The sequence below is a fragment of the Taeniopygia guttata genome, chromosome 5 (assembly GCF_048771995.1).
Source record: "Taeniopygia guttata chromosome 5, bTaeGut7.mat, whole genome shotgun sequence".
Lineage (NCBI taxonomy): Eukaryota > Metazoa > Chordata > Aves > Passeriformes > Estrildidae > Taeniopygia > Taeniopygia guttata.
This window is the reverse complement of record NC_133030.1, coordinates 57,626,467-57,649,459: the sequence shown is the minus strand read 5'-3', so window position 1 is coordinate 57,649,459 and position 22,993 is coordinate 57,626,467. Positions and strand designations below refer to the sequence as shown.

At 41.9% G+C, this 22,993-nt stretch overlaps 2 protein-coding genes across 4 annotated transcripts in view; one reads left to right on the top strand and one right to left on the bottom strand.

The window, feature by feature from the left end:
- Nucleotides 1-22,993, top strand: part of BRF1 (BRF1 general transcription factor IIIB subunit) — a 170,854-nt gene that overhangs the window by 70,430 nt on the left and 77,431 nt on the right. The window contains exons 5-7 of one of the 2 annotated variants that reach the window (XM_030275131.4): nt 6,522-6,594; nt 15,558-15,707; nt 17,285-17,378. In XM_030275131.4, the coding sequence (XP_030130991.4) occupies nt 6,522-6,594; nt 15,558-15,707; nt 17,285-17,378 (317 nt within the window). Of the gene's footprint in view, nt 1-6,521; nt 6,595-12,277; nt 14,174-15,557; nt 15,708-17,284; nt 17,379-22,993 lie in introns of those variants that run through there. The other variant, XM_072930494.1, reaches the window with a different exon arrangement.
- On the bottom strand, nt 8,438-11,918 carry BTBD6 (BTB domain containing 6). 2 transcript variants are annotated; one of them, XM_012574187.5, is made up of 5 exons: nt 11,296-11,918; nt 10,748-11,045; nt 10,457-10,547; nt 10,059-10,177; nt 8,438-9,825 (listed from the first exon to the last, which is right to left on the bottom strand). In XM_012574187.5, exons 2-5 carry the CDS (start codon nt 10,954-10,956, stop codon nt 8,793-8,795), a joined length of 1,452 nt encoding a protein of 483 aa, XP_012429641.1. In that variant the 5' UTR covers nt 10,957-11,045; nt 11,296-11,918; the 3' UTR covers nt 8,438-8,792. The 2 variants fall into 2 exon arrangements, with proteins under 2 accessions (XP_012429641.1, XP_002200627.1); XM_002200591.7 differs by having other exon boundaries at nt 10,748-11,918.

Sequence of the window (22,993 nt, the reverse complement as noted above, 5' to 3'; positions counted from 1 at the left end):
TTTTGGGACTTAAAAATATTAAAAAGAAAAAAGAAAAAAGTTGTCCCCCACAGTGTAATGTGCTTTTAGGATAGTATTATGCTGATAAAACATAGCAATAGAGGAGACTAATTTTTACTGTTAATGGCAGTCTGTTTAAAAAGTTGTATCAGTTTTCCTCTTGTGCTGATGACTGAGATGCTGGAGTTTGTCTTGTTCCTCTGGGGAACTGCTGCATTTTCATAATTATTTTTGGAGCTTCAAAATTGTTGCCATCTTGAGAAAAGACAAAAAGTCCTTTTTTTTTCTTTTTTTTTTTTTTTTAATTGGAAAGGCAATTTTCTTGGTGTTTTATCTTCATATAAAATATATCTTACGTCTTGGAAATCTCCTGGTGAACGTGTTGTTGGATCCAGAATTCCTCTGATACATTTGGACCTCAAAGCATGATCTGAACTGAACTGAGAGTGTCCAGGGCACTGCTACAAATCGGGCGCCTTCCTTGTGCTGAGCAGTCGTGCTGCTTGTTGATTGAGTTGGAAGGACAGGGAAAGTACTTGCTTATATTTTCAGATCCTGCATTTTACTTGCAAATATAGTCCTTAGAGAGGTCTGCAATCAGGCCTTTTGTTTGCTTTTTTGTTAGTCCAATCTAAGCGACAGGCCTGGCTTGTTTAGGAGAGCTGCAGAGCCTGTCTAGCCTTGGCCAAGTTTTGAACAGTTTAGGTTTTCTCCCATCTCTCCAAGCATCCCATTCCTTGCACCTGGAGAATTATTTGGCTGAAGTTTCACACCTCAGTGTGGTGAAAGGCTGCCTTTCACATCCTCAGAAATCACTGGGGTTTTTTAGTCTCTTGTCATCTCCAGTGTCCTGGTCTTTGCAATGGGGTCATAAAAGACTTTGGGGAAGGGGTTGGCAATGCTCTGGTCCCCACTTTCAGCCTAGTAAAATATAATTTTTAGCATGCCTTGTGGTGTGTCCTGCTCTTAAACCAGGCAGGGGTTCACTGAAGAGATCTTAGACATCTGAAGAGCCAGGCTCTTTATAGGAGTGTGCAGCAGGAAAATGACTGGCAGTGGATGTAATTAATTAAAACGGGATGTCTCTACTTGATATCAATAAAAGGTTTTTCACTATGGGGACAACCAAGTGTGGAAACAGGGTGTTTAATCCATCAAGGCTCTCAAGATCCAGAGCAACCTGGTCTGTTCTGTGGCTGAGCCTGCTTGGAGCAGGAGGTTGGGCTGGAGACCTGATGAGATCCACTCCCACCTGAACTACACTGTGGTTCTGGGTAAGGGAAGATGAAGAAGTGAAAATCAGTAACTAGTACTTGCTTGATCTCTCTTCCCACACAACTCTCACCCCTATTTCTCCATCTGCAGTTTGTCTAGTACTTGCTTTTCTAGAAGGATTTTTATTGTGAATTACTTTTGAACACTTGTTTTCATTTATTTAATATAAAGGCAGAATTGGGCTCCCTGACTCCTCTATGATTATTGCAAATTATCACTCTTTGATTTCTTGCATAGGTGGTTTGATAATGGCTTATTGTATTGCTGTGGTATTGGAGGAAGAACTGCAGGACTGCCATGGATGTGATTAGCAGGAGAGTCTCCTTTGGAGTCCCATGACTGAAGGCAGTGCTTTAAAGCCCAGTATGAGAGGGAAGCTGCTTAATTTTGATTTGTGTCTCTTTTGATCGACAGCCTGACAAGCTGAGTTTGGTGCTTGTTTGTATTTTTGTCTGTTACCTTTGGACTGCTCTAAATGCAATATAGATCAAAAAACAATAGGATGTTTTGGTTTATTGCATGGCGATAGGTAAAATGGAATATTCTTTTAAAGACTGTACAGGTTTGCTTCAGTTTTTTATCCCCTTTGTTCATTTAAAGTTATTAACATGTTGACTATATTTGCCTTTATTGCCCCTATGCAAATCGCTGTTGATGGAGTTAATTTAAACAACCTGTTTGGGACCTTCAGGCATTACTACACTAGAAATGTTAATAATGAATCAAACAACCACAGGTGCCTCTTTCCCCAGCAACAGACACTCTCCTTAAAAACTCATTTGCTTTTCATGCTTGCTTAATTATTTAGGCAAGCAGCCATGGATGTTTCACAGTGTGAATTCTCATTGTGTTCCAACTGCCCGGTCTTTGTCTGTCTAGAGGAATATCTTAACCACTGTCACCATTTGTAGTACTTTGCCAGAATGCCACTATGGTCTTGAAAAGCCTTTTTGGAAATTGCTTGTAGAAGGATTATTGTTTTATAACTTACAGTCAAACAGAAACTTCCATTCAATTTATTTTTTTTTTCTACTCTCCAGTAGTTAACGTGACCTGGTAACCTGGTAACTGTATGAATGGGAGATTCTCTGTTTCCCCAAGAGAGTTTAAAATTCTGGGAGGTGTTAGACTGATGAATTCCTGTGTTACTGGAAATGAGGTGTTTGTTGTTATTTCTGAAGGTGGAAGTATATTGGTGTTTGTGAACAGATCAGGCATGATGTGAAAGCAAGAGGAAATTATGAAAGGATAAGAGTCTCTCTGGAAGTGTCCCTTTGAAATCAGTGTCTGATGACTGACAGATGTGAAATGAAAAGACTGTCTCCAAAAAATACTGTGAAGGGCAAAGAGCATAACAAGTAGAAGGATCTTGTTGTGAAGATGTAACTGAATAATTGGAAGCCATTCCTTCACTAAATGCCCCTTTTAATTAACATAATGTGTTTGATAATGAGAACAGAAATTAACTATTGGTAAAGGACAACATCTTAGAGAATCTTAAGTTCTCCTGTAAAAAGAGGTTTTTGCAGTGCCTTGGTGAGCACATAGTTCTTTGTCTGAAAAACATCTTCCTGCTAAAGAAGCTACTTGGTTTTCTGCCTTTTTTTAAAATAAAATATCTGTGATGGGTCCACATGCTCGTAAACTTACTCGTTTAAATATGAATTGAATGTAAGAGAATATGGTAAAAACTATCGGGGTATGCAGGTATTTTAAAATCTCCCCTCTAACAGAGATTGAGACCCCTCTTTTGCATTAGGTGTTGATGCTTAAACCTAGTGATTGCATCCAGTTTAGGAATTTTTAATATATGGTGAAAATCTGCAAAAAAAGAGTGCAAGTCTTATGAAAGTATATAAAGTAATTGTCTCGCTTCAGCAGTTTTGATTGGGGTGAGTTTGAAGAAATACTGTTTTTCAGTATGATCCTTTTAAATTAAGGGGAAAAGAGGCTGAAGTTGATGTGGTAAGCTTTAAAGCTGTACCAATTCAAGTTTAAGCCAGAGACATCCTTTTAGAAGGGCATTTTTGTTTATTCACCATTCTAAGAACTCATATAAAATTAGGTTTTATAAATGCAAATGTCATATTATTCTAAATTTGGAATGTTAAGCTTTTGATGGATTGGAGTATATGAATTTTTATAAGAAGTTCTTAATGAAGAAAGAACTAGAAATTAAAGTAGGCCTCTAAATTAATTCTCCTAATTTTCTAAGCTTAATGGATTGCAGAAAAACCAAATGATGAAAGTAAAGAAAGACCTCTCTAAATGCCTATTTTATATCATATCTCTTCTATCATGGGATCTGTGTGTGCATATGACTAAGAGTTGAAATCAGTGATAGCAGAATAAAATTTTAGTGAAAGGGCCACCTTCCACTAAACCCAAGAGATCTTAAATATCATGTTTCAGGAGTTCAATGGCATTACAGATTTCTGAGTGAACTTTATGCCATCTTTAATTTTTCATTTATGAGAAGTGCCCCAGAACCTGTGAGTATCTGTTAACTTTTACAGTTGGGAAGCATATTGTTTGAGAGGGCCTGAAGTCTTTTATCCTACTGAATTGCCAGAAAAACTGGAAGCAATTAAATATTCCTGATGCATTTTGTGACCCTGGCATTAAAAATGTGTGAGCTTCATGAGGAAAAAAATAACGAACATGGACTGTATTGTATATTTTGCTTTCTTTCTAAATTGGTAGTCAGCAGAAACTACAAAGAAATGGGCTTGTGAGCAAAAGAAAGAAATTCCCTCATTTACCATTTCTATTTTAATTTATTATTTTGTGCAAATACACTGCCTACACCTTGAAGTCAGTCATAAAACACTGATGATGTAGGTGAAGTGGAAAAGCAGGTTAGATTTAAGTGCATTACTTCTCAAATAAACCATAGATCAGGAGACTTTTAGTTAGTCCAAGGAAAGAAAGATAAATACTAATTGAGCACATTTATTATTCATTTGTCTTTGCTTTAGATTTAATTTGGCAATCACTTTGATTGTTAGAACTTCACTAGAAAAAAAAATACCTGTTTCTTTATGCCTCTTCATATTTATTTACTCTTTATTATTGCGTTTATGGAAAGTTTGCTTGGGAGGAGTTTCTTAGAGAGTGACGTGGTTTGATGGTGACAAACATCAAGTGTTTGGATGTCGTGACAAGGAAAAAGGCTAGAAGGAAAAAAAAACTTGTTTGGATTAGAGTTTTATGTTGTTTTTTTTCTCCTAGACTAATATGAGAGAACTAGATGAGTTTGTGAAGCCTCTAATGGAAACGTCATATGCACTTGGCTCCACTGAAGTAACTTTATTGATTTGTGCAGTGAAATCGTCCTTGCAGAACAAGATCTAAGTGATGAGGTTCAAGATTTATAGTAACTTGGTCGGCCAGCTTAGAAGGCTGAAATTACAGCCAAACACTCATTCTTTATGTTAATATTTTTTAGACAAAAGGTCAAAACAACCCGTTTTGAGCTTGCAGTGAATCTAAAGCCAACTGAAATGCTGCAGACATTTTGTTTTAGTGATATCTGTTCTGTCTCATTGGCTCATGGAAAGTCACACGCTCTCAGGCTCCAGTATGAATTGCCAGAGTCAGTAGGTGTGTATTTTTTTCTGTATAAAATTTGGTAACTTAGTTCCTAGAAAATAGACTTCTCATTCAGAGGGTATATTTTGCCCTTTTCCTTCCCCTAGAATAGTGCTTCTATGTTGTCTGCTATTTCAGGAAGAAAAAGGGCAGTAAAATTTAAGACTATATTTTTGCATCTTCTAGGCCAGTCCAGCCATTGGTCAGACACAGAATGGAATACACTTATTTCTCACTAAATATGGAATGAATTACCATCATATTATGTATAATTGATTGCACAGTCACTTTCAGAATATGTGATCATTCTGAGGATATCTTTGAAGTTCTGATTTTTAAAATATATGTGAGAAAAATACACATTAAGAACATTTTCACGTAAACATTTTGAAGGGCTAGGTGAAAATATGTCAGTTGTTTGGGGGTTTGGTTGTTGTTGACATACATCTATTTTAGCTGGGTTGTTAGAACCATCTATACACTTGGGAGGAAAGCCTGCTTTTAACCTAATGTTGGCAAAGCTCTTTGATGAAATGGAAAGAGGAGTAGTTTTTTAATTCCATAGACTTGTGCCATAATCATCACTCAGTTGTGTAATTGACTGCTAAATAAACACCTTCACTATCCAGGCAGAGGAAAGACAGGGGCAGTTTTGTACAATAAAAGCAAGAGTATGTACCATTGTTCAAAACAAACCAAAAACCTACTTGCTTGGAGTGTAGGAGGATGGAGTTTTTTATACTAACCTTGACCTTTACATATGCCTTGGGGGAAGCAAGGTGTTCATGGAGCTCCGTGGGAATGTTTGAGACTGATTGGGAACTGGAGTATATCCTGCCTTTCTTGCTGACCACAAAAACACATCTTAAGATAGAGAAAGAAAGCTTTCTCAGACTTGTAAAATACAAACATGGCTGTCTGTGCTATAAATTGCAAATCAGAGTATGAAGAGTAACTCCTACCCTCAATTTACATCCTCCTGGGTGCAGCAGTGACAGAGGGTATGGGAGTAGAGCTCTGTCCCTGGTGCCTGAGCAAGTTGGGTGTGGTTTAGAGCTTTTCTGATTTTTTTTGTGTTGTTTTTTGTTTTGTTCTTAATGTTTTTAATATAATCTTAGGCAATGTCCAAACAGCAAGATATGACATGTAACCCTTGGGGCATGTAGCACCACTCCTTGATTTGGTGAAAAGTTTGGTGGTGTGCTTGTGCAATACTTAATTATGCCACTACAAATGATCATGCAGAACTGAAATTTGCACTGACATGTATTTGTTCAGGTTTTGTAATGGTACAAGATAAATTACACTTTATATATACTGGTATTACACTTAAGTCTACTTATTGCCTTATGATGTAATGTGACAACTGAAAAACTGTACTAGCGAGCAGCACTGAGCCCACTGAAGAGCATGATGAACAACTTTGTATAATTTTTTCAATATAAACTTACACTTTTATTTACATTGCTAATTTGTGCAAATTTTGACAGGCACTGAGTATTATCCTGTACATATGAATATTGCTAGTATAACTTGAATTTTTTTAAAGCAGGTTAAGATTTCAAAAGTTGGGGTTTTCTCCTTTCCATATAAATGTTCTATTAAAAACATTTGTGGTTTATGATCTACATAATGCTTTTTTTGTCTTTTAATAGGTGAATGTCTATGTGCTGGGAAAAACTTTCCTTGTGTTGGCCAGAGAACTCTGCATAAATGCTCCAGCAATAGGTATTTTTTTAATGATTTGACTTTTGACTATTTGAGTCTTTTTTCCCTATGGTTACTTGAAAAAAATATGTATGTATATATACACAGTACTGTATGTTAATACTCAAGTAGTAACTTTATAGTGAAGCTGGAATCAATCCAGGCAGAGAAGCATTACTGACTATAAGAGCCTGTTCTCCTTTATGGAAGAGCTTTTTTGGAACTAGATGCTGTTTTCTCTTGCAAATAGTTTTGTTGCTTTTTCCAAGCATAATTTGGGCTATACTAAGACAATGGACTGACAACAAATTTGTGTGTGTCAGCAAGCTCCTACAGGCCTGTCACGCTTCAATTCCACAGATGCAATATTTGATAAGCATTTGCCAAATTTACTATCAGTCCATCACCTGTAGCTGAGCTGTTCAGTGCTTGAAATACAAGTGGCTTGGTGGAAAATGAGGAGCAACTTTTTCCAAACATGTGAATAACTTCTAATAAGTCAACACTGAAATTGTTGATAACTGTGATAGGAAGGTGGGGTTTAACCTGTTGAAAGGATATAGGAGCCATTCTCTAGGTTGTGGGTTTAAGCCAAGAGAATTTGTGCCAATTCCAGTTAAAAGAGTGCAATTATAGTGAGATCTTGTGACTGTTATCCACCTCTGTGTAGGAATTATCTGCCTGCATCTTTCCCCACTCTCACTCCCACTCTTTTATCTGTATGGAGAGAATCAGATGGCTGTGTTGCAGGACAGCACAGGCACACCCCTCAGCTGTACTGGGCTGGCACAGGGCTGCTGCCTCTGCAGCAAGGGGAGCAGCAGCTCGCACACAGAGCAGCGCCCGGGCGGGCAGCAGCAGGCAGCACATCCCCAGCTCTGCTGCTGAGGTCTTGTTCTCAGTGATTCACTTCCCTTCTTATTTTTCATTACTTTTTTCATCTTTTTTAAGAGAGAAAACAGGCAGGATTTGCATTGCAGCTTAGTTTCAAGGTGAGAATTAATGCAGCTTGGGAAAAGGCAAACATGTTAGATGTAGAGGTACTTGTTATACACAGAAAAAATACTGTTTTAGACTGCTGTTTGAGTGCTCTCTTCCAAGCTCATCCTAAGAATTACAAAATCCAGTAAATATTTCCAATTGGCTCAGCTATGATGATGAGACCTTTGAGAAAAAACTTTTATCACTTTCTGAGGAAAGTACTGGCATAGAATGACTGCTGATAATGCTTGAGACTGTTTTTGAAAAAAAAGAGCAGGAGGAAAGACCCAACAGCTTTTGTTTTTTTTTTTGAGGTGGCTTATTAGTAATCTTAAGTGAACCTAAACACCATCTTGCAAGTATTTTTCTAAAGCCTGCTGCTCTGTATAAGGATGGGATGTAAATTCAGATAGTGTCTGCCAGTAATACAGCCCTGGGCTAAATTTGTGATGCAGCCCTGTCACAGAATTAATTTCATCTGTGTGTCTTGACTCTGCCCATTCAAGGGGGGCTGTAGTTTGACAGGTGCAAGTGGCAGTGTTGCTCTTTGGTGGGCAGGCTGGAGGTTAACAAAGATGCTGCATGTGAAGGGGCATTAGGAGTTTTCAAAAATAACAACAGGATGATTTTGATCGGCTTTGATTACACTGTTTGTCTGTCTCCAGCTTGGGCAACACACAAAAAACCCTCAAACATCAGCTCCTTTTCTCATGAAGGGAAAATAAAGGCTGCTGATGGATAGTTTCAGTTACCAAGAGAGGGAACCTTCCTATTTGCTGGTTGGATGCATACAGGGACCAGACTACAGTGTCATCACCCCTGTTAGCTGTACATGAATTAACACACACGAGCCATAAGGTCAGCAAAGATCAAGTACACAGGATTTAGGGCAAGTAAAAATGTTTTATATTTCACAGATTCGTAAACTGCTCTAGTTTAGAACATTCTGTTTGAGTCAGCTGCAGTCTGCAAGTTAGTTATCTATATACAAAATAAATGCACAGTACGTGCAAAATTTAACATTTTTCTGCATGTTGCAGTCTTAATTAAGTCAAATAGCTTATGAATAAATAAAATAAGATTAAATTCAAGAGCATTCCTTCACTTATTTGTATAGCCTGATGTAGCAGATAGGTAAGTAGCGTAACATTCCATACTGCTGCAGAGTTCGTAGTAAAACCGAAAAATCCCTTAATGTGCATCGTTGCAGCACTGGAATACAATCAAGGTGAAATGCATCATGCATAGAAAATGAGCTCAGGTATTTGTCCTCCTTGTACTCCGGTTCCATTAGTACTGTCCGAGGAGCACTGGAACTGGAACGTCACTTTCCCGCACTGCACTTCAGTCATTCCCTCTTGTCCAAAGTAACTGAGTTCGTTACCATCAAGAATAGCACTTACATTGTAAAACGTGTCTTGCTCAACCTGCACAGGGTGTTCAAACCACACAGAGAAGGTGTTACTGGAGCCGTCGGAGGTAAACTTTGTCAGATTTTGAGCAAGGACAACGCCTAAGCGCTTCAGTTCGATTTTGACGCTGTATTCAGCTTTGCCACAGCTTGACCCATACAATCCCAGTCCCGCTATAAATATCCGTTTGTCTACGGCAAACTGAATACTGTCACATCGCCCCCGGTACCTCCACTGATTGCTGCGATACGCAGACGACTGAAACCGATGGCAGCGCTGAGGCACCAGTCCTTTTCTTTTCGTCAGGGGGAACTCTAATTTGGGTTTATTTGCGGCTGTGTACCAGAGGAATATGTTGTGTGTCTCCTCAAGGGTGAGGATGTCGGACTGGGCAGCTCCGTTGGCAAACTCTTCCAAAGTCATGGTTGGAATCCGCACCAAGTACAAAGCTTTCCCTAATACATTCCTCTTGTTGCGCGGCGTCACCGGCAGCCCTTGCCTTTTGCATTCAGCCTCTGCCCAGTTGAGAACAGCCTCGAAAACTACCACTTCCTTGGTGTTGAGTGCTTCCCGGGTTACAATGATCTCTAGTGTTTGTTGATCTATCTCACAGAAGCCCTCTGACTTCAGTGCCATTTCTGCCTGAGCATCAATCACTTCCCAGCAGCGCTGCGTCAGCTCTGGCTCCTCGAAGAGCCTGCTCTGAGACAGCAGGACACAAGCGTTCTTCGCTTCTAAGCTGGTCTCCAAAAAATTGACGCAAGCCTTTGCTAGGGCCGGCACGATGTACTTCTTGGCAGCATAGAGTGTAGCCAGAACTGTGTCAGCTTCCAGGTCTATTTCATCACTATACATGTATCTAGATGGGGGGGGGGGGGGGGTGAAAAAAAATTAGTTTCTCAGGAAAAAAAGTAGGCCATGAAAATAATCTATATTCGTCTTTGCTGGCAGTGAATCTGACATTCAATATTTGTCAGCACATTAGGTAAACAGCATTAAGTGCATATTGCACAATGTCAATTAGGAGATGTATATTTTATAAGCTACTTTGATTCTGTCCGTGTAATTAGCAGACTTGTAGTGGCCACTTACTTTAATAGGATTAGAAAGGCTGCAGGTTCCACATCTGGTATATGGATTTCAGATTTGACCTCTGCGAGATCGCCATAAAACATAGCGTAGAAGACAGAGCTACCAACTGCCAAAACATACTGGAAAATAAAGAGAGAAGCCTCAGTAACATGGATCAGGAACAGCTGAGCGTGCAGGCTTTCCTAAAAGCTACATTTAGCGAAAGTTACAAGCTGCAGTGGAAGCAGAACACTGCCTTAGACTGCTCCCTTTAATTGCAGCGTATGTGAATTACTTCTGGGATTTGACAAGAACTATAATTAGAAAAAAAAAAAAAAAAGTGGACCTAGTTGTAAGGCAAGGGGGAGAAGGCGACCTGCACAGCAGCATTAAAAAGCCAAAAAATGATCTGCACAAACCTTATGGGCAGGAACTTTCTTGGATGCCCCTGGCGGGCCCACGATGAAGTGAACGTCAGCCATGAGTTCGTTATTGAACATCAGCGCGTTCCTGCAAGCAGGGGAGGGGGGAGAAGCCGCGTTAGCCGCGGGCTGCCCCTCGCCCGGTGCCCCAGCCTCCCGCCGGCGGCCCCGGGGCTCCGGCCCAGCCCCGCGCTCCCGCCGGGCCGGGGCGCAGGTGCACAGGGCGGGCGCCTCGCCTCTCTCCGTGTCCCGCCCGCCCGGGGAGGGTCCGGCGGGCCTGGCCCTTACCTCTCCCGCAGCGTGGGATGGAAGGATTGCCAGTTGGCGCTCTCCAAGTTGTTGTTGTTGAGGTTTTGGAGCTGGGGCGGCGGGGGCGGCTGGGCGCTCTGCTGGAGCTGCAGGGCGTTCTTCTTGCTGTTGGCAGCGGTGGCGGCGGCGGCGGCGTTGCTGTTTGCAATGTTAGTGTTGGTGCTGGCAGGGTAAAGTTCTGCAGCCATCTTCTTCTTCAGGGACAGGGGCACTATCTCATAGCATCCTGGCACCTTGCCGTTTGACCTCACACTCTTTTTGGACTTCTTTAAGGTCTCTGGAAGCAGAAGAAAAAAAGTCAAACACTTCATGATCCTGCCATTGAGGCAACCAGGGGGCAGTGGCATGAGCAAGAGAACTAAACAGATCCCAAATGCGAGTCCCACTATCAAGATATTTTGTACGCTTCTAGATGCAGGGTGGCCTTTGGTTTTTTTGGAGTGTGTGCCCGCTCTTTGGTTACCGGCCCGACGCACCTTTCCGGGGGGAAAGGGGTGATGCTGTGTCGGATCAGTGCCAGCGCTCACCTTGGCTTGTGGGGGGGTCCCAGCCTCCACGGCACTGCCACGACTGCAGCGGGGAGCCCGAGCAGGGCCGGCAGACAGTTCCTTCCCCAAGGAACGGGGAGAGAAAAATTAATTAAGAAAAAAAAAAAAAAAGGAGAAACCAAAAAAAAAAAAAAAAAGGCAGCCAAAATCCAGCAACAAAACCCCAGGAATCCGGCAGAGGCGGTGGGTCAGGAGCGAGAGTCAATCCACAAATCCTCCGAGTGCAGCAGCCCGGCGAGGGTGAAGCGCAGCCAGCCGCCCGATCCCCGCTGCCAGTGCTCCGCTCTGTCCTTCCCGGCCCGGCGGGGGCACATCCGCGGCGGCCGGGCCGAGCCGAGGCGGCGGCTCCCTGCAGTCCCGCTCCCGGGCGGCCCCGCCGCCGCTCGCACCAACTTTGCTCCGGTCCCCGCGGCGGCCGCCGCCGTTGCTGTTGCTGCTCCTCCGCGCTCCTCCCGCCCGCGCCAGGGGCGCTGCTGCCCGCGGGGCGCCCCGGCTCCTCCGCGGCGGGCGGGAGGGATGCGGCGCTGCCCTGGGCGCTCCCTTGGCGGTGGGATGCAGCGCTGCGCGGTCGGGCTCGGCGCGGCTCTGCCGGGCCCTGCCTCCGCCTCCCGCACTAAGAGGCAGCGGCCGCGCCGCGCGTCACGGCCGCCCGCGCCAATGGCGAGCGCCGGGGCGCGGCAGGGAAGGGGCCGCCCCCGGCCGCCCGTCACCCGCCTCCCCGCGCCTACGTGCGCAGCGCCGAGCGCCCGCCGGGAGCGAGCCCCGCGGTCCCCCGCCGTCGGTGACCCCGCACCGCCCGCTGTCCCCGCTCCGACCGCAGCGGGATAGGCGCGGAGGGACGCGGGGCAGCGCGGGGGGAAGCGCGGAGGGGGCGGCCCCGAGCGCGCAGCGCCGTTCCCGGGCGGCCCGGGCGGGGGCGCCGCCGCTCCGCGCTGCGCCGGGCGGGGGAGCCGCGGGGCCCGCCCGGGGCGCGGGGCCACGGCCGCGGCGGGGCTGCTCGGACGGGGGACGCTGCTGGGCTTCCTCCTGATTCCCCGCAGCCGCCCTGCCCTCCCTGTGCGCGCCCTCCCCGCCCATCCTCCGGGATCGTTCTGCGGGGACTGTCCCATTTCTGTGCCCGTTCCCTGGGGGCGACCCGCTGCGGGCCCTGCCGCTTTCAGTAGGAAGCAGTCTGTGGAGCCCGACTCGAACTTGTTCTTACATCCCCTCTTAGTGACTGTGTGGCATCAAAGTTCTTCCAAAATTCCAAGTTCCGAGTCAGAGTTGGGATCAGGAGAGAAGGGAAAGTCTTCAGCAGAACACATGCTCCTTTCTTAAAACACGAAATAATGCTTTTCTTGTGATTTCTGCTTCATGGCCCCCAACATCCCCTGTGAGGAAAACCACCGGAGTTTTGCCCGACTGTAACTTGCTCGCGTGTGGAGGGGCTGCAGCCCCAGAGGTCACCCAAAGTCAAAGGGACTCTCCTGCGAGCAGGGCGCCCGTTGGTGCCTCTGGAACGAAGCAGCGTGTTTGGGGTTTGCAGCTGCTAACAGTTCTTACTTATTTATTTTCAAATGTTTGCATCCATGCAGGACATGTATATGCTAACCTGGGCTTAGCCTCTGATTTATATATTCACTGTGCTACTTTTTTTTTTGTTTCTTCAAGGCTTGCTATTTAAAACCCACCCACGTATTCATTTTCTGACTGTTTGGTAGCTTCAGAATTCAAATTAACGATGTGCAATGTTTTGTCAAATGACCTGTGGGCATGAATGCCAGCACAAATGTCTGAACGGCTACAATGCAAACGTGTAAATGCTCCTGAAATTCAGCTCTGAAACTCGGCTCCAAAGAGAGAGCTGAGAGTTTCTCCTTGCAATCTGGTGAGGTATGTGGTGAATAGAATGGTGGTAATTCTGCTCCAGTTGGTAGTATTATTAAACTGGCCAAACTTCAGTCCTGTAAAGTTTGACTCCACATAAATAATGGATTGATTGACGAGATAACTGAAAAGGGGGTTTTCCTACAGGTGAGCCTATTTGTTTGCATTGTGTATTACTATTATTAATTCAATACAATTACTAGAGGGTACCCATAACCATGGTAAGTGTAATTGTTGTATCTATTCAAAGCAAGCTATTGAAGATTACTTGATTTGTGCTAAAACCAGTAACAGGGCTACAAAGAAAATTGCCAGGGGAGGGAGGTCTTGGGCTGTATGTCCCTTCCAAAGATGCCAGGTGGATTTTACCAAAATACCCCCATTGGCAAGGGTGAAATATTTTCTGATAATAGTATGTCAGATAACAGGGTGACCAGAAGCATTTCCAACTGTTTCATCAACTACAGAATTAGTTATTAAAGTATTTTTGGAACAAATAATTCCAAGATATGGGATTGTGGAAGCAATAGACTCAGCTAGGGGAACTCCTTTTGCAGGAAAGATCCTTCAAGGGTTTGACTGCTTTAGGAATGCAGTGGAACCGCCATCCCCTGGCATCTCCAGAGCTCAGGCTGAGTTGAAAGAATGAATAGAGAAATAAAGAAACACCTTTTGAAGCTGGCGATAGAAACCAAGATGCCGTGGGTATGTCTCTTGCCACTGTCTTGGGCAAGAATAAAGGCCAGACCCAGAGGAGATATTTATTGTCTCTCTTTGAACTGATGTTGGAATTCCTTACTCTTGTAATTCTCATCCTAGTGGGGGTATGGAAATAAGTGATGTATATTTAAAGAAATATGTGGCCAGCATACTGTCTGCTCCATTCTGGTGGCTGCAGGAGCTGAAGCTGGGCACTCTCTGGTAAGAAGAGATGGAAAAGCAAACCAGGCATTACTCCATGTTCCTGGAGTGCCAAGAGCAAAGTTTAAACGTATGTTGAACCCCAGTCTATGGCTTCTGAAAGGTTGGGTTTTTTGTTGTTGAATTTGGAATATGTAATTTCTCTAGAGTACAGCTTCATAAAGTCATACTTGGAAGTGCAGAACAATTGTCCCTAGAATAATGGAGATTGGTAAAGTTCTCCTAAACCTTTCGTTTTTTGGCTCATGTTTGGGAGAGAACTGCAACCTGGAATTTCTTCGGTTTTGAGGGAATTTGAGGTTGGAAGTTCTTGTTTTATAAGTGGCTTTCATTTAAATGCTTCTGCGGGGCTGACAAGCATTATCACCTATGGTGTGATCTTGGTAATTATGGATAGCAACAGGGCATCATTGTTAGAACTTGGTGCTAAATGAAGCTGCTTTGATTAGCTGTAAATCCCTAAGATTTTTACAGTATTTTGAGCTGAATGTTCATCTTTATCGGTTTAAGTGCCCACATAGGGGATCAGCAGAGGAAATTGAGTTGAGAGTAATAGTTAACAATTTACCGTACATCATGGATTTTCGGTCAAGTGATAAAAGGCTGGCAGGAAATGAGAAATTGATATCTCAACTAAGAGTAAACATGTGTTAAGTGTAGCTTTTACAAGATTGTTTGATAAATTATAAATTGGTTTAGGCAGAGCACAGCCTGTACTGACATATTTTGGTTAGTTTGAAGCTTTAACACCAACGCCTGAAATAAGTTTATACATCTGGAGGCAGATCTGTGGCCGATGTAAATTGTCATAGTGCTAATGATGTTAATTGTGTTCCAACACTTTTTGCTGATGGAAGTCTGCTTCAGTGTCTGTAATAAACAGTGTTCTGTATTATTGGAATATGAGTCTGAGAAGCAGCTGGAATTAACTTTGAAGGTAACTAGATTTTATTAGGGAGGATTTTAAGCAAATTAATTTTTTTTCAAGTTTAGCTGGTAGTTAGGTTTGAAATGAAGCATGCAAGTTACCTTGTTACTTTTTGAAAGATGTTGGAAGAGAGCTGTTAGACGTTTTGGGAGAGATGTTAGAAATTTTGGGCCTAAATCGTGTCCTCATTCTTCAAAAGCTTTTGTAAATGCTCCACTTTGGGCATGATTTCCCTGGTACCAGTATCACTGCTCACGTGTCACAGACAGCGTGTGCAGCCTTGGATGCTGAAAGGCGTGTAGGAATGTTTGTCCAATGCTTTAAACATCTCTTGTCTAGAGAGCAAGAAATGATTTTGGTTTAGGTTACCTAAAAAAGTGCTTTTAAAGCCCAGTGGTAGAGGATCCACCCAGCAGCACAGTCTGTGTTTGCTGAGGTGAAGCCAGACCAGCCCAGCAGCCTCGCTGCACTGCATTTCCTACATCGGTGTTAGGGTTAGGCATAACTGTGTTGCTTTCTGTTGCAGATCCGTGTTTGTACATTCCCCGCTTTGCACACATGCTGGAGTTTGGGGATAAGAACCACGAGGTGTCCATGACGGCTCTGCGGCTGCTGCAGAGGATGAAGCGGGACTGGATGCACACCGGGCGCCGGCCCTCGGGGCTCTGCGGGGCAGGTACGGCTGAGCCTGCCCGTGTCCCTTCCCAGCCAGCACAAGGGATGGGAAAGCCTGGACCAAACCAGGCCTTCCCCTCCTCATTGGTGATACCCACCTTTTAGGGGTTTGGTTCTGTCAGACAGATTATATAGGTCTTCATCGAAATAGTTTCTGAAACTATAACTTCATTTTTGCCCTTGCTCCTACAGTACTTGCTCAGACCTTTTGTAGCTTACAGTTTGAATTTTTTTTTAAGCTCTTTTCTGGTGCTTTTCTTGCCCCCACTCTGCAGGCTCTAGCTGCTAAAAGGTTTTTTTGTCAGCTAAAATGACACCATTAGTACAAGCACTTTGATTTGTGTCTTTACACAGAGTCTTATGCAAGAAGTGCCCTCTTTGACCTGTTTTGTGAAACTATTTTTTTCTCTTTCTTCGTCTTTTTCCAAGGTCCATCACTGTCATGATGCTTGCACAAAACTTCTGGGTTTAGGAGGGCCAGGTTAAAAGATAGTAGCCAGTGGGGTCAGAGTAACGAAGAGTGTAGTTAGTCACAGAGATCATGTATGTGCTTTATTTTATTTGAAACATCTTACATGTTTATCCATGAATGAGAAGTATTGCTCAAACTTTGAGAACCCAGGACTATACAAATTTTTTTTTTTGACATTTCTAGCCCCTTTTCGTTAATAGTATTTGATTGTTGCACATTTCTAAAAATTTGAATATAGGCTATGGGAGAGCAGTCTGCTCTTTGATGTGTTACATGGGCTGTATCCACACGAGCAAGTAATTTAATTCAACAGACACAGATCAATAGATGGAAGCAGGTGGTGCTGAGCCCCCTCCATCCATCCATGCAATATGCAGCTCACATGTTGGACTGTGGACTGGGTTTAGTTTGGCTCCCTGGCTTAAAAGTCTGTACCACACAAAGCTCAAATGACCAGTTGTTAGTTCAGCCCTGATGTTCCTGTTAGGAGCACTTTAAACACACACCACTGAGCTCTGGTTTTGTTTCCTCTATAAAAAAGCACTTTTTTATGCCTTAAAACTGCTCTGTGCAATGAGCTACTGTATGATGAGTGGGGGTGGTGCTTCAAAACAGAGCTGGTGATCTGAATCAAGACACCATGTAAATGCAACTGGTTATCTGGCTGTGTAGAGGGTCTTGCAGGAGAGCACTTGGGCACTAGCAAGACAGGGATAGTAGTCGCAGCAATGAGGAGCCCAGCTTAGGCACATTCAGTGTTTCTCTGGAGATCTTTTTACTTTGGGCATAATTCAGTGAGTTCTGCTAAAAAGATGGTAAATAAGTGGTTATTGAAATATTCTTGTGCTGTAGATAACCACGGTTTCCCAAATGTTAAAGTACAGAATTTTTCAAGGTGCTACTTGCACTTGGCTTAGCGGGTAGAAAGCAAATTTTGTGAAGTCAGGTCCGTCACCAGTATTCAGGGACACAGCTGAGCATAGGCATTTACCAACTCTTTAGCTGAAGACAGGGACATAGAGAGGGTATAGTTACCTGACTGTTTTCTGCTTTTCTTCAGGAAATTTCCCTCTTTTTGATATAAACTTTCTCTGCTTGTTCCCTAGCTCTGCTAGTGGCAGCAAGAATGCATGATTTCCGACGGACTGTTAAAGAGGTCATCAGGGTGGTGAAGGTTTGTGAGTCTACATTAAGGAAAAGGTCAGTGCAGTCTTACTGCTTTTATCTTTGGTTTACAGTACTGAACAGTGATATAGTCTAAAATAAATATTGGAGAAAACCAGGTTATTTTTTTAAGTGCCATGAATCAAATAAGTATATGTTTTAGCTGGTCATTTTAAAGTACTAACATCTTGCCTCTTATGTAAGGCCTCAAATGCTCAGCAAAGATGATAAGGAGCACTGTGCCTATTTAACAGGTGAAGACTTGAAGGCAAAATTATGCTATGTCAGTAATGTTAACAGTATTGTCATGTCCTCAGAAAAAATAATTTATTGATTCTCAAAGCTGACAGTCTACTGTGAGATTTTTTTTCATTAATTCAGAAGCCAAGTGATGAAAAGTCTTGTCTTTAAGCTGTTATTGAACAGAACTTTTCAAAATATTTTGCTGAAGTGTTCATTTTTGGTAGTGTTGCATTGCTGATACATAGAAGACAACACAGTGAACCTAATGATAAGTTCAGTGAAGGATCCCCTGGGAATTTCCCAAGTACCTTTTTATTTTTTTAAAGACCAAATAATATTTTCCAGAGTTTAATGATGTAAACAAATACCCACTTTCTGTCATTTTACTTTTGAAAAGTTGTAACATACTCTTTCCCCATAGGTTGAGTTAAAAATGAGCTAACAGACATACCATGATTTCTGTTGCCCACAGCTGGAAATTCTTCTATCACCATTATATTCTGATGTTTGTTTCCCCAAGGTCTGTCTTTGGAAAGCTTCCTTAGTGTCTCTCTTCACCTTGCTGGGATCAGCTTAAGCACATCCAGTTGAGCCTAATACTTGTTAAAAATATTCACTCATTAATTGTGGAAAATGGTTTTGTCCCAGATCTTCATTGGTGGAACAGGAATTATGTTGTTTTCCAACTATGCATGGGTGGTATAGGGATAAATCTAAAGTGTTTTAAATGCTTCAAGGTACTACAGCTATAAGGATGGGGCAGTACCAATGCCACCTTTTTTTCTCTGGCCAAGAGGTCATGTGTTTCAGTTGTGCATTTTGTATGATTAATGAGTTATGCACCACAATCTACTCCAAGATGCTTTGGTTAAATAGCTAAAGAGTTTGTACTTACTAAGAAAATAAGCATAATAAATTAGAGTTGGAAGGGAACTTAATTTGAGGAATTGTTTCAAGTGAGAAAATCTTACTTCAAAATTCATGCTTTGAAATGTTTACTCAAGTCACACACATCAACTAAAATGACAGCCTTATTTACTTTGACAGGGTAAACGTGACAGCTGAATTATTTTCAGGCAGCTATAATTACAACTATTTATCACGAATCTATAAATTTGATTGATGTTTTTCAAATAAGAGCACGTTATATAGTATTTAACGAAGGCAAATAAAAAAAAATACCTTTGAATAACTCTTTCTGCACTCTGGTGTTTTTCCTCTTCTTTCAAGAATTCCTTTCAAAATGCCATCAAATAGAATTTGTCTAAATGAATAAGAACTTATTTCACATTCTTAAAAATTCTTTTGCTTCTCAGTTTGATGTGCAGTTTTATTTCCTTTTAATTATAGTTACTCTGGTTGGTAAAGAGTAGCTGCTACTGTTTTTTATGAAGGTGTTGGATGCTGTGCTCACTGCTGATGGCTTTGCCTTGACAGCTCCAGAAGGGAAACCCAACATGAGTCCAGATAATTGTGACACTTCCAGCCTGCAGGATCTGCTGTGTGGTTTGATTTAGCTCCCAGTTGGCTTCCTGGGGAAGCACAGACCATTGGGAGCTGGGTTTGCTTTGGTGCCTGTGGCAGAAATCTGCAAGGGAAGGCCCCACATGGTGTGGGTGTGCCTGGAGGGGACAGCAGTGTGTGGATGAGGATGCAGGAATGATGCTCTTTTAGAAATCCTGATTGAGAATTCCTGGAAATGTTTAGGGAAGACCCTCAGCAAGGGGTGGCAACCCTTCCCTGAGAAAAGCCCTATTTGTGGTCCTGGCAGAGCAGCTGGTGGGACTGGATTAGTTCATCCTGCTGTCCATCAGCTGGAGAGCACCAAGCCACTGCCTGGGCTGTGTCCTTTCTCTGCTCTGAGCTGGAGGAGTAGCTCTTGGGAGGAGGTTCACAAAAATATGAAGTATCTCCAGGTCATAAAAATTCACGACCTGGTCATCAGGGGAGTCTATTTTGGAAGGAAAAAGCGACAAAGCATGGCCCACGTGTGCTGTCACTCATCTTCCAACCAAGAGTTCTTAATTTGGCACTGGTTTGGTTAAAAAGCAGTGCTTGTTTATTTTTAATGTGAGTGGGTTTTCGGTAATATTGGTAGAGAAAACTTTGTAGTCACTTTGCAGGGGCCTTCCAGCTTTATGTTTTGAAGCACACAATTAAAATGTAAAGCTTGTTGCTGTTGTTGAAAGTGAACTTATTAAATATTAATAAATGCATTGATAATTCTATCTCGTTTCCAGTCTAATTGAAATTATATTAACTTATATATCACTTATATATTCAAAGTACTGTACAAATATTAGCTAATTAGTCAAATTGTTATTTTCTATGTAATCATCCATGGAGGTAGCAGGAATTAACTTTTAATAAACCCAGTCTTTTTATTTCGTTCAGTCCTCACATTTGTGCCTGTGTTCAATGCACCTGTCTTTGCCTCTGTCTTTTTAACCTTTAAATTTTCTGTCCCTTCATCTTTTTATTCACCTCTTGCATGCTTTCTCTGCATTCTACATTTTGTGTTATCTTCAGTAAGAGTAATTTTTGTGATACTTGTCCATTGTGCATTATCTAATACTGTGCAGTCCTTGTGCCTGTTTGAAAATCTTAGGCACTTCTTCCATAGAATTAAAAAAAAAAAATCATCAGCTTATCTTTCTTAGCATTTGCATTTTGCTGCTTTGACTTGTTCACTTTATCTTTAAATTGAGCTGCTTTTTGCATTAAAAAATACTTCTCAGTTCCATAAAGTACTATCTGCTAAAAAACTTGTTTGTGATGAACTTCAGAAGCAGTAAAGCTTCATTTGGAAGAAATTGGAACAAAAGGCTGGAGTGGGTTTATTAAATAGCTTATTTTTGAGGTGAATGGTTTATTTCTCACAACCTCATCATGTTTTGGGAAGGAAGGCAAGACTTGTTACGAAGGAGCTTCATTTACCAGTTGTAGATGCTGCAGGGACTTTCATAAATGGGGTCCTTTGCTTATATCCTGGGGACCCTGTCACAGCTCTTTCAATGACTGAGGTGGTAATTTTCTGGAAAAATTAAAGATTTATGCATAGAGATTAATGTTCTGAATGTACTGCCTGCAGTTTGTTTTTTTTTTTTTTTTTTTTTTTTTTTTTTAATTTCTGTAATATGTGGCTAGCATAAACCTTGTGTGTGTCTCAAGCTGGACAGATGACTGAGAGAGCAGGCAAAGAGAGGAGCCAATCTGTGCAGGAGTCTGGAGTCAGGATGAGAAGGGAAGGTAACAGGGACATGGGTGGCTGTGAGATGGCTGTGAGGTTGTTGTTGCTCAAAACACCAAATCCCTATCAAGGCCAGGACTGAAGGGAAAGGCGTGTAGAAGTCAGTGTTGGGCTGTGATCCAAGTACAGCCATGCTAAAATTCTGTAGAGGGTATCCAGCGAATCAGGGAGAGCTGGCCCACCTGAGGTGTTTGAGCATGGAGGGGCTGAAGATGCTCAGGATGTCAGAGTCGTGTCAGGGCTCTTGCTTGAAGTGTGATGTGGAGAGAAGCGTTTAGAACGCCAGGAAATTTATTTCATGTGAAGGGCCTGGTGGTGGTGTCTGCTCTGATCTCAGCTCAGCAACTGAGCAGCTCCTCTGCTGGCTGCCATAAGCTAAACTGAGAAATATCTCATGTCTCCAGTTAAATCAATTCAAGTGGCTTACAGATGATTTCAGAAACCTTTCTAGTATGGTGAGTAAAATACAGCTTGATCCATGTGGGCTGATGCTGCATACCTTTCTAAGTTGATGTTCTGATTGAATTAAAAAAAAGGTTTTATTTCTGAGGAATCCAATTTCACAGGCAGTGTTCCTTCTTATAAGTCCAGTTTCTATACAGCTAGCAAGTTAATACATCAGTTAGATTCCCAATATATTTTAGTACATCATACTTAATAATTTCAAAATTATTTGGTGATTCTTACTTTTGAAGCAATCAGTAACTTGTTTGCACTAACTCAGGCTTAGATCTTGTAAATAGTTTTCCTATATTTGACTTTCCTCATCTGAGTGCCTGTTGAGAAATTAAACAGTTCTATTTTTCTTTTCCAGGAGATCATAGAGTGCTTTTGACAGACCACAGTACAGGTACCATGCTAATGAAGCAGAATTTTAAGGAATGCTAACACATTTTGTTTCATTAGCATGGTATGAGCATTTGAATCAGAGGGGAAAAACAATAATTTTCAGGTGGTTTAGACTGACAGAATTCTGGAATGGCCAGGGAGGTGCTGGTGGGATCGTCCAGAGGCTGATAGTGGGTCACAAGTGTTAATGCGAGTTAACTCTGTAAGCATTTGTAGAATGAGGGCTTTAAAATTTATGTTAATGAATTTGTGACAGTTTTAAGTCTCTGGGTTGGTGTGAGCAGGTAACAGGAACTAATTCTAAAGGGTGCTTTATTTAGTACAATCTTTAGAGATACCTGTTCTTAATACTTGGAGAAACATCAGAGAGTTGCCAACAAATGAGCCCCATAAATTATCAGTCACCTATTAATTGGAAGTAAATGACTGTGTGTATGCTCTTAGTCCATTGCAAAAAGAGGTGATGTGTATTAATGTTGGAAGTTGTGTAAAGGGAGAATATTTCTCTTTAACAGTTGCATTTGGCTGGGGACAGACAGAATAATTTAGCACAGTTCGGGTGATAAATTGTAAGTTGTAAAACCATATCAACTGGATCACCTCTGATTTTGTCCTTACCCTTAGTAATGAGATATTGATACAGGCTTAAAACTACCTTTTGTATTACTGCAAATACATGTAAAATTATATACATGTACAATGTTTACATATCAGGAGATTACTCTTCTGTTTATTTACTTACTGGTGGCTGCTGGAAAACTTCTTATTATGTCATGTAGGAAGCATTTAATAATTATTTCAGATATCTGTTCTATATTAAGTATCACTTTTAGGGTATGTGTTTACATACTTCCATAAATAGTTCATGTGTAAACATTGTATAGCTTGGAAAAAAAATAAGGAGAGAAGGATGATGCAATAGACTGTTAGATTTGTAGTTTGGAAATAGTGATGGTTTGAACACAAGTGTGAATTCTGAGCTTCTCTGCTATGGGTGCACAGGTTTGGAGTGGCAGGAAGCAGTGATGAGGGTTAAATTAAAACAGTGGGGATGTTCTGCAATATTCTGGTTCTTCACTAAGATATAAAAGTAAATCCCTTTTCCAGAGTCTGGAATTGTCTGAGGTGTCAAATCAGCTGTTCTATTGCTAGAATATTTGTAGTTGATATGACACTTAAGATTATATAGATATCATGTAAGTTATTACTTACAGTTTTAATTATATTGTTAATTTGGGGAAACTCGGGGGAGTTTAATTACTAGCACCAATTTATCTTGCAATAAAGGTTCTTTTTCATATATTTCTGC

What these genes read in the sequence shown, in the direction of transcription:
- BTBD6 (XM_002200591.7), bottom strand. Translation starts at nt 11,115, where the DNA reads ATGCCACTGCCCCCTGGTTGCCTCAATGGCAGGATCATGAAGTGTTTG. An exon ending in CATCCCACGCTGCGGGAGAG is followed by an intron (nt 10,548 to 10,747) that starts GTAAGGGCCAGG and finishes CCCTGCTTGCAG; the next exon opens with GAACGCGCTGATGTTCAATA. An exon ending in AGAAAGTTCCTGCCCATAAG is followed by an intron (nt 10,178 to 10,456) that starts GTTTGTGCAGAT and finishes TTTATTTTCCAG; the next exon opens with TATGTTTTGGCAGTTGGTAG.